The following is an 11,473-nucleotide window of genomic DNA, read 5'->3' as shown; positions in this document are numbered from 1 at the left end:
CGTGGGGCGTCTCAAGCGGTATCATGATCCGCAGGGGGCTGCAGATCAGCAGGCGCCCTGTGGCATCGGGTAGGAAAATTTGAGTGCCTCTAATAGATATACAGTTCGCTAAAAGAATAAGAGGAAAATTTACGATCGTACCCGTTGAAAGCCAAACTACGCGAATCATAGCATAGTTAAACACAGTTTGTAGGAGCCTCGATGAATAATGGACCAGTTACAGATGTCACATAACGAAGTTATGATAAACTACTACGCTAATTATGTACTTTTGTCAATATTGACAGAAAATGAGACGGCAGTAAGAAAAACATGCGCAGCGGCAATTTCAAAAATATTGTGACATCTGAATTATGACTTATGACACGATAGTCAATGATAACGAAGGAACTGGGTACACCAAACGCGTTGTACTTCTTAGCGTATGCGCAAAGTTAATGAACTAAATAAAAGGCAGCTCAAGAAACTTGTGGTGATTAGCGCGCTGACTGACATATATGAAACCTTTTGCTCCGGCCTAAAGGGGCCAACGACTAGAGTCAGCATTAACAGGTACTTAGTGATCTTAGTAGATCATAAAAATAGTCATTCCCGGAGATGGCCAAGAACGGAGTTGAGCCTTTTGAGTGTTGGACTAGCGGTAGCGCATTGATGGAGGTTGAGGCCTTATTCATTCTGCAAGGTAGTCGGCAGATAAGTATGTAAAAAGTCAGGCTCGAAAGGATTTGCCGAGCAGATATTGATGCGGTACGAAGCACAATGTGTGTGCGGGGATTACCGTTGAGTTTCTAGGGCGATACGACAACCTAAATTTTGAGTCGAACGCGCCCAACACAAACCAAGAACAGTCGCCAATGCGGAGGTTGACAGAGATTACTATCCTTCCAAGCCATCTGCACAAGTGCAAACGGCTCATGCTTCACCGTTTGGTCCAAAGAAATCAAGCTTAATGCGCATCAACTGCAGCTGGTATTACCATTCAACTGCCATACTACTTTTGCAAATGGTCGAAACCACGCCTTACGCATGACACACCGCTGTAGAGGCAATCTCCGTCAAGATAAACCCGCAACTCCGTCAAAACCAATCGCGATCACGCTGGGAAGGGCATCGCAAGGCTGGCGTACGTTTTATCAAGATCAATGCTAGCGGATCGCCTCAATAAGGCGTTGGCGGCGTCAAGGATGGATAAGTTGCGAGGTTTTACATGACGAGCATGATGCGCGCGAGAAGTAGAAGTGCGACAGAGACTTAACAAGTTGTCCAGTAATCTGAAGTTGTTAACATGCGGCCACTTGATCCAGTGTCGATGTTCCAGTCATCTTATCCGTCTTTGTCTTAATCGCTTTGTCCACTTCGTCGTCCTCGTCTTGCAAGTGGCTTTCAGATGCTCTACCTATTCGGCGCTCAACATCTTTCCCGCTTGCCTTCTCCTCAACGATCCTTTCTAGGCGCTGTGATTCATTTCGACCCCCGTTGACCGCGCGAACTACACTAGTTTCGCCGTCTATCGCTAGTTGTCGGTTCTCACTGAGTCCAACCTTTCCCCTCATCGAAGAACCTGTCCGCAACGTTCATAATGTTTCCCAGTACTAGGTTGTATGCTCCTGCGCATGTTTCACGAACTGCAAAAAAGTATTAGAAATGTTCTGTCCAGTTTTTTAATTATTGCTTTGGGTGTTGTGTTGGTCTTGATAATTTGTGTCCACGTCATCTTGGTAACGGACGTATGCAGTTGAACATGCATTTCTCGTTTCAGTGTGAACTCGTGGTCCCACGATCCTTTTCCGCCTATTGGTTGATGTAGTGTCTTTCGGCTATCTCTTCCAAGGGATACAACAGGGTTGCCTTGAACCTCGCGCATAGGAAGCTTCGACTACATATCGTCGAGCACCGCCCAGATGCCTGATCCAAAGCCTCTCAGGTAACTATCACCCTATTCTTTCTAATGCGCAAATAAAGATGAAGAATGCTGTCAGAAATATTTGTTTCACTAGCTACTCATTCATATTAATTCACTGCATAATGCATAACGTGAGTTTGTGCCCACGATTCTATCTTTTCCGGAGTCTCATCATACCGAGACCAAGTCACGATACTTTACCGCGCATTTCATCGTGGTACCTTTGAGATTTGCTCATGTCCGAGGGAGAACAGTGGTACGTGTTTGAACGTTATAACAGAAGACGTACTTATAATGCCGTCCGCCAACCTTACTGGTATCAAACCACTTTGTTTTATCAAAAGACATGCATTTGTGAAAGCTCTATGAGTACCAACTTTACCGGAAGTTTGTATCTCTAACTGCACTAACTTGTGCCAGCTGTTATGAGCGCTCCTTACAGCAAAGGTTTTCTTCTCGACTTATTCGATAAAACTTGTGACTTATCGAGCCGTGGAAACTGGGTGACTTCTGAGAGGCCAAATTCGGTGAGGAAGTCGAGGAGAAAGATAGGTCTCAGTGACTCGCCGAGACCAGACTCAACACACGCGCTCTCATCAAAACCCTGACAGCCAAGTCGCACCCCGTGTATGAAATCCTTTTCAAACATGCCTGCCTCACCAATGCACAATTTGCACAACCCGGGCCTGCAACGGGGTTTTACGTGCCCTGGTAGAAAGGGTGTGGGTAACGCAAGATGGTGTGATCGCTCAATGGTGTGGTTTACACATGATAGTGTGACCACACAATGGTGCGCTCACACTTAAACAAGAAGTCAGTACGTGGCTGGACTGCCAGAAGTTATCCGTTTGATTAGGTTTTATTATATAGATAGGAAAACCTATAGATTTAGATATAGGCAGCTTTGCTGCAAATCTAATAAAATCGAGGAATACAGTTTACGTTTTGAACGAAAGCGTTAATTAGTCTTGATTTAAGAATGGTGTTACTCCTGGAGTAAGTGGATTGCGATCCGCTACACTTGTACTGGCTCTAAACATAGAACGAAGGTCATCGACCAAACCAAGCTTCCTCTAAGCGAAATAGCTACGGCAGTCCCGCTGCAGGGCATATCCCTTCGTCACTGAGTGCCCGGCCTCCTGCAACAGAGCTTGCGACATAATTCAACTTGTTATCGATTACTTTAACCTGGCTCAGCGAGCCGAGCTTGCTCATCTGTAGGCACAAGCGTCGCAGGAACTTTCGGTGCAATTGCCCAGAGAGTCGCACGTCATATTTATGCATTAGATTCATAGAAAATTGCCCGCCACGTCGCAGCGGATCTGTGAATCGCATACGGATGTAAAATAACAGGTCGAATTAAAATTGAATGTGCCTTTGAAAGTTGTTATAAAAGCATTGTTTTTGGCCCCCAGGATCACCTCTATACAGAATCACCTCTAGCACCTGTGGTAGTTGCATTTGGGAGGGGGCGTACCCCTTCTGCGACCGTTTGTATGTTACTCAGTTTTGGCAAAGTGCCGAAGCGTATATGGCTTGATAAAGCATTTGGTTGAAAAGGACTTTACTCGTGTTTACGGTGTTTTAACCTAACGTCTATATCATAGAAACAGGCACCCGAATAAAACGTTGATTCATGCTTGACTTTTCGAAATATGAAGCATGACTTCGACGTCGAGATGGGCGCGTATCACCTTCCCATCCCTATGTGCCTATTGGCATGACCAATTGCCAAGTATGAGTCTTATAGCTAGATTAGCACTGCGCAACCTTGTCTCTTCTTTTGAAGAGTTCGAGACAAACGATGCACGTATTTGAAAGCAACAATAGTACAACATTATTTATACCACAAACTACTTTCAAATGTTTTCTGCTCCCCTTGTGAGCCCATCACCCTCTATCCACTCCACATAAAAGTAATTACACCCTAGCACGTCGAGCATAGCCGTCGGTGGGTGGCCCTGGCGTGGCTAGCTCTCAATTTTAGATTGCTTAACCTGCTCACTCCGAAAGTCTTGACGTGCGGCCGATACGGACATGCATCATCGTTCAGACGCGCTGAGTGAATCGAAAATTTGGACTGATTGGCTTGAGGCACACCGAGGGGTCAACAACTGAGCTACTGCAAGGTGTGGGATGGTCGAGACGTTATTAGGTGTCAGCATAACGCTTCATATTTGATCAGGTCATGAGTGCGGGGTCTGGACACAGCTTTAGCAAGCCTGAAATCATAGTAGATGTTCGCATTTTTTGGGATATTGAAGGTATAACACAGTTTTCCAAGTAGGTAATGTAGTTGAAGAATCGATGTAACGAGAACGCAGCTCAGCCTTGGATACTGCAGATACCGCCAGTGATTAAATGTGGTCAGCGATTAGTTACAGTTTACCCACTGTCTCTGACATCCGCGTATTGCTTCTACGTATCCCATAGCCTCGCACACTTTGCTCAAGACACTGAAATTCTACGAAATGATTTAGTAAATTTGCGACATTTTGTAGTCGGGCTAACGGCTGCAAGTCGAGCGCATTATTTATCCTTCCCCAGCAAGCCCCGATCCGCTTTGGGGGTGTCAAAGGGACATGGGTCTTACAAATCATTCATAGAATTTGGAGCAAGCCTCAAAAAGAGGTGCTGCGTTTTACAATACATGCTCAGTGAGTCGGAGCATTGGAGCAAATCGCTTCAGCACCGCAGAAACCATGCTCAAGCGCTCCAGAGTATACTGTTCACCAAGAGATTACCGCGTTCCGTCTGACCATCTGTCTGGAGAGGAAGTGTTCAATGTGGTACCAAAGCCTCGAACAAAGGTCACTAAAATTTTATTTTAAACCATAATGTCAATCTGAAGCGATAGCCACGGGCAAGCTGTATTGGAAAAAATTGCTAGGGAGCAGCTCGGCTGCATCCTTACCATTAACAGCGTCGCCAACAGCAGCAAAAGGGTCATCTTGCTCAGACGGTTCAGAAAGACAACATTGCCAATTCAATTAGAAGCCTCTGTAGAAAGACCAAATAATTAAGCTCATATAAACGACTTGCCAATTCCCTGCCTAAAATGTCAGGTTGACGCAGGGTGACGACGCATGTGGTGAGATTTTCTTGCGTTCATACGTGCGCACATAAGCGCTTACAACTTGTACATATGACGCCACCAGGTCAAAGATCCCAAAGATCCGTACCGCTTTTATCTGTCAAAATTTTTAGATCAGGTGCTATCATGTGGTTTGTGCTAGAATAAATCAAGCCTTGGAACAAGACTTAGCGGTGCAATCGCGTCATTAAATGCGTTAATAAATAGACGATTAAAATCGATTCTTGATCGCCAAAGCTTTCAACACTACAACACATTTTGCGTCTGCCCCAAACCTCGTACGAATTGTCATGTTATGCGACAGCTAATTGTCCGGTCGACATAAAAGCGCACCCGCCACCACATAAAGCAGGTCTAGCTAATACTGTACTTGAAAGTATGGGCAGTTAGAAGGAGAATAATCAGTCATTCTTTGCGCGAGGCATTTGACGCTGTTGCTGTATGCAATGGCATATAATCGGTGTATTACACAACAACTTCAAGTTTAGCATGTGTACTTTAAGGTGCAATTACGTACTTCATAGCAATTAGCTTTTTGTCAAGACTCGTTTTTTGCCGCACGCCATCGCCGTTTGACATTATTCTTAGAATACCGGTTAGGATCGTGTCATGTGGGCGTAATCTCCACTGTATTTGTATAATTAGCTGGTCAGACCAAGCTACTTCTTCAATTCTCTTGTAGACGCAGTACTGGCAAATCAACGATGGCTTTGCTTGATGTGGCATCTGCCCGTAGCCTATACTTTCCAACGCGCACACCAAAAATTAGATTTTGCTAGCATTAATGACACCTTTGTGGTATAGCCATCGCGGTATGATCACAGTATGTGAAACGCACGTCTATTACAAACCAGTAGTTGACATCGTGAATTGCATCATCAAATGTAAATGGAAGGCAATGTGATTACAGCCTCAGATAAGATAAGGAACAGCTCTTGGAAAAAAGGGATCTCGTGCCAAAATGCTGATGTACGGCTGCAGTGTTACGAACAAGTGCAATACGACATGGCAAAACGTTTTGTACAATACTGCACCATCTAAAACTGAAACCGTTTTAAAAATGTGCGGTATGCTTTGCAGCATTATTCGTCTGAAAAGCGACTGAGGCCTCAAAACAATTGATAATACAGCTACTTCCGGCATGACTTCCATATCCTTGACATCATAGCAAACTCAAAGTATAAACAAAGCTCTATTTTTAAAGTGCTGAAAGCGATGTACTGCAATCGCAGTATACACTTGCTATTACACGCATGCGCAAGCTAAGGGCGATACTTGTGTGTTTGAATCAGCATTTTTCTGTGATCTCTTCCACTTGTACTTTTAAAAGGTACTCATTTCCGTGCGTCTTGCAACAGAACCGCTAGAGAGATGCAAGAGTGCTTTTTCGAGCCTTTAGAAAATGTTTGTGAGCTCATACAGCGCAGAACTCTATCCAGGACAAGACCTGGACTTGAGATAGGGTATCATATAGGACAGCTCCCTGGAACGCCATAAGCCATTGACCGACTGGAAGTTGACGAAATTGTATCATCGCAGTTCTCTTCTAGTGGATTCTTTGTGAGTCATCAACCCAACTCTGATAGAAAGGAGAAGCACTGTGAGGTGTGCATCAAGCTGCAATAACACAGGACATTAGAGTAGGCGAACAACTAGATATAATGTTGTAAAATGCCGTTTACTAAGCTAGCGGACCAGAAGGGGCAGTGAGCTACTGTCTCAAGCCTAGATTAAAAACAGTTGCTGTGTTGAGATGCAGCTACGTACTATCATTGTGATGTAGTATTGGCGGTTGGACGCGATTTCGGCATATCTTGTAAACAGTTGTGAGTCGCCACCTCCAGAGCATATTTCTGGCAAGTCTGGAATTTCCACCCTTGACCTAACGTCTTTGTCGTCTGACGCAATATATAATCTGGAAACCAAGATAATTTGACGATGCGCTTCCCTATTCGAGATTAACACGCATGGTCGATATCTGATCGCCATTTCTTGATTTTCGTACAGCAAAACATGAAGTGGACTCGTTGGATCCGTGAGAATGGTTGTCCCACTCTTTTTACTCAGTGTCCTAGATGACAAATTCATCCGTGACGGATATCAAGCCCTCGGCCTTCAACCTTACGATCGTAGTGTCATCAAAGCTTTGTTATTTCTTGCACATTTCCTTGAGGTGTCATATTCCCAGCTCGTTAAAAATTTCTACCGGAGGCAGTTAAACAATCATTCAAAGCCAGGAATAATTTGGGTACTTTGTTCACGTGTAGATAATCGCTCTCTCTACTAGCCTGTGAGGCTTCATTATACTCCGCGGTTGCCGGTCACATGATTACGCTGACTAGGGCTCACACATTTTCTTATCTTCAGGGCCTAGCATCTTTACTTGGAACTTATAGTCACTCTTTAACTCCACTGGCTCTGAAACGAGAGAGCGCGACGCCCAGTAACTCTACTCTTCACCGTCCCTGACAGAAGACAATAGCTCACAGCTGTTATTTACATCCCACAAGAGATACAACCTCAACATAGATATACAAAGGAGACAGCGATGTGCTATCGCTCTTCTTTGTCTCATCCTGAGCCATCAGTATACAACTGCTGAATTTTTCTATCTCATCGTGATCTCGTGGCTTACTGTTGCCTCTGCCTCTCGATATCTGCTCGAGGCATCTAGCAGCACCATAATTATCAATTTTGGACAATACCATGTTCTGTACTGAACGTATCGTGACCTCGTAACTTCGCAAAAATCACCTTGACCGCCTGACCAAAGTTGGTCCATGCTCGCCAAAATTTTAATAGGACAGACATAGGTGGCACCTAATTTTCCGTTCAGTCGAAATATGGATCGCTGTGGTCCAACTGCGTCATACTTAGAATAAAATCCTGTCTCGGGACTCGACAACATCCCACGTTGCAAAAGCTACTTGTCGCCCAACATATAATTTGACAATTTTACTAGTGCCCCCATCGCAAGACGCACGTATATCGTATTTGAATTTGTCAGCTTTAATACCTTCGCGTACTGTCTACTGTTTTTGATAGTTGCGCGTCGTACGTAATTGCTCGACGCTTCTTTATCCATTTGGACTCATTCACGGTTCACAAAGCCCGAGACGTTGATATTGATAACCAACCGTGAGCTTTGAGTTTCACATCTTTTATTTTTATAATTTTTGTGTCTGAGTTCCACGGACAACGAACTCCATGAAGGACAATAGAATCCAGTCTTTCCCAGTAGGCGCAGGGCAGCCTACTAAAACTCGGCAATTCTCTGTGGATGACTTGCCCGCCAACCTTATTTGAATGCTAGATATTAAGAGCTCACAGTCGAGAGCGAATGGGGCGCGCAAGGCGCGCAGATATGCTGTATTAGCGCAAATGGAACAGGTCAGGTACCGCGGCGCTGTTCAGTAGCTTTAGACCCCTCTATTTCCTCTGAATGACAGAGGTTTATCATCTCTGGCGCGCTCATAGAGCTTCGGCTTCCAATATCCTAACTGGTCCTTGCTACACGAAATTGTTTTTCGCATTGAACGTGACGCCCACCGCTTTTTCGAAAGAGGTAAAATAAACGCAGCAGTTTTCGATGCAAGTCGCACCAAGATGAAGCCCGTCCATAACGATGATAGCCACTGCCCAGAGAGGATGTGACGCCATTGCGACGGTATTACATCTACATTCCTTTTATAGGCCTGGTAAGGCGTTGCAAACACTTGCGGTATCTGTAACCTTAAGTACGATGTACAAATATCTTAAGCCGAGGTTTGAATTTCCATTCCCCAGCGTGGCCTTTTTTCTCGAATCACAAGCACGACTCGTTGTTACTACGTTTGGAGTATAGCTGAATGCACGAACATCTCATCATTCCTCGTCCAGGGAACAGAAGTTCTCCGTCGTGGATCTCAATGGCCCGGAAGCTCAAAGCTAGTGGTTTTGCATTGGGGTCCATTTGTTCCTCAACCGGCGTTTGGGTGGGCATTTCTGAACGTGTTTCGCCCGCGCATTCTGCAGTTCGGTGAGTGCTTCCAGGCAAAAAACTACCGCATCTGTCTATTTGTCCGCCAGTTCCCTGACCTAATCGGGACAAACGATAGCCATAAGCTTGTCAAGTTGATGTTAACGTCGCGGTGACTGATTCCCGAACATCGATGTCAATCCCGACAAAGAAGCAGTATGTTCACGACTTGGTCGTGGGATTGAAAACTAGGTCCATGAAAAGCAAAGAAATTAGCCGTGCATAGCATTAGACGGAGATTTCGACTCAGAAAACGCTTAAAGTTTGGGTTCGTGTGCTCCTACAAGAAGCGGAAGTAAGTGCCCTACCACCCTACCGTCTATTTAGTACTGCTGTTCAGCATGTAAATAGATCCAATTTTATCGGAAATAGCATTTTACAACTTGACACAATTCCACAAACGTGCAATATGAGATTTGTTTAATTATACGATATTGTGTTTAAATTAAGCACCAAATGTGAAGGTAATTCAATTACACAAGACTCCATTTTTTCCATTTGCATTTACCGAGGCATAGTGATGATTTGGTTTGTTCCTCATTATACCTCTGGTATTAGTCGCGATTATGTAGCTCTTGCAAGTCAAAAAAGCGAAGCCATTTTATTGCACGTGGAATCTACATCGCTGTATTTCTTGGACAAATTAGCCAAGAGCCCACTTAAGGGGGTGAAATTTTATGAGTTTTGAAAAGCCTGGATAGCGCGCGGATTGACTGAAACTATAGAAAAGGGAGAGCCAGACGTTTGAAGTATCAACTGCGAGATAACATATTCACTTTGTCAAAGTCATTTCTATACCATCCTATACATTTGTAGCGCCTATGTGTTTGATAGAAATAAAGTAACCACGCCGAGTCGCGCGAGATCTAAACATTTGAGCTTTGACCTATTAGCCATTTATGATTGTGGTGTAGCTTGAGAAGGATTTTTAGTACCACTTGAACCTCAATTTGTCGTCCAGCACAAATTCTATGTCAAAGCGGATAGTCGTTAGGAGCCCGTTTGACTTTGAAGCTATCTTCACGTTGCTGCCTTATTACAATGTGTTCCAATGAATTTCAAAGGTTGATTAAGCTGGAGGAGGAACAGTTAGTCGCTTTACAAACCAATCAGATCCCAAGGCAGAGTTTTCTCACGCAATCGGTCCTATTCATTTCTAATTACTTTTGGATGTGGTCGTTTTTGCTCCTACGCACGAAACCTTGTTGTTTATGTTCTCTCCTTTTCTAAATCGTTGCATGCGAGAATCAACTTCTTGTGAAGTGCGTAACTACCGAATACGGATACGTTTATGTAAATGTTGATCATCATCTCTGGCTTTCATTGTACACCTTCAAAAAAAGAGAAGTGACGTGAACAGAAATTCGCTCGCAGTTCGCAAAATGACAGATGGTCGAATTGGTGCTTGTATATATGAGAACGAAGAGGGTGCAGTTATCACCATCCAGTTGGATTTTACTTGTTGACTATAAATTTTTCCGAATTGAGACGCAATCTCTCAATTTGCGCTTAACGTCCACACTATGTGCGTGCGACCAGAACTGGGCACTGACATGCGTTGGCAAACCGTTCATGGATCTGTATGATGCAAAAAGTCTTTCCTTCGTCGGATGCGTATTCAGTCTTACCAACAGCAGTGAGAGCATTCATTAGTATGTCAAAGCACAAGCGGTGGTAGCGGTTTAAGCAGCAAGAAATGCTTGTGATAGTTTCAAATTTGAGACCGCCCTAGATAATGAAATCATCACAGGTCTCAACTACGGAGTCTCATCATCTTCCTGTAAATGGCGATATCCCGTTAACTACGATTACACCAAGTGGAATGTTTCGTACAATTTCGTGGTTTATACAATTGTATCAAGTTTGAATAGGTAAAATCACAGTTCTTGCTCCCCGACACCCTCCCATTTAAAGCGCGAACTACACTGGGTATCGCACTTATTTTGTTTTTGAGAACATTGGGCAAAATATTCTGCTCTTTGAGTAATCATTGCAACCAAGGTTCCTTTCTACTCTCTGAAGTCTACCGAAGATGCTCCTTAGCATTTTTGCATCGGGATTTCCAGCCCATGCACAAGAAATTGACTCAATGAGCCTCTACAAAAGGGGTAATCTTGCAATCAACGCACTTGATAGTATTCTTGGCGAGGATGTCGAGGTATTCGTGAACGGTAGTGGTGACTATCTGCATCGGGGCTGCCATAGCTTTGCGCTTTGAGATAGCATAAGTTAGGTCACCGACCTCTCGTTCTACACTCAGAACAAGTACGAGTTTAGCGGATCGCAATCGCTTCCTCCAAGAGTAGTTATAGCCTTAACCCAAGGCTATAAATTCTTCGGTTTAAAACTGACTTTATTTATTTTTATCAGCGGCAAAGCCGCCTAATTTTAAATGCATAGATGTTCCTTAATATATATAGTAAAATCTAAATACCTGTATAACTACTGGCTATACAGC

General features: G+C 44.0%; 2 protein-coding genes across 2 annotated transcripts; one reads left to right on the top strand and one right to left on the bottom strand.

Moving 5' to 3' along the window:
• Positions 1–2,112: 2,112 nt before the first annotated feature.
• On the bottom strand, positions 2,113–2,552 carry PHALS_02470 (uncharacterized protein; the record flags this gene model as incomplete). The annotated part of the gene is made up of 2 exons (XM_024720190.1): positions 2,113–2,266; positions 2,344–2,552. The coding sequence occupies 2 exons, from the start codon at positions 2,550–2,552 to the stop codon at positions 2,113–2,115; spliced, it is 363 nt and encodes a 120-aa protein (XP_024572751.1).
• A 1,388-nt stretch (positions 2,553–3,940) lies between these two features.
• PHALS_02469 (uncharacterized protein) lies at positions 3,941–4,190 on the top strand (the record flags this gene model as incomplete). Its single annotated transcript, XM_024720179.1, has 2 exons — positions 3,941–4,009; positions 4,089–4,190. 2 exons carry the CDS (start codon positions 3,941–3,943, stop codon positions 4,188–4,190), a joined length of 171 nt encoding a protein of 56 aa, XP_024572750.1.
• Positions 4,191–11,473: the final 7,283 nt, after the last annotated feature.

The sequence above is a fragment of the Plasmopara halstedii genome (genome assembly GCF_900000015.1).
Source record: "Plasmopara halstedii genome assembly, contig: Scaffold_194, whole genome shotgun sequence".
NCBI classification, from domain to species: domain Eukaryota; phylum Oomycota; class Peronosporomycetes; order Peronosporales; family Peronosporaceae; genus Plasmopara; species Plasmopara halstedii.
This window is presented reverse-complemented; position numbering and strand designations above follow the sequence as displayed.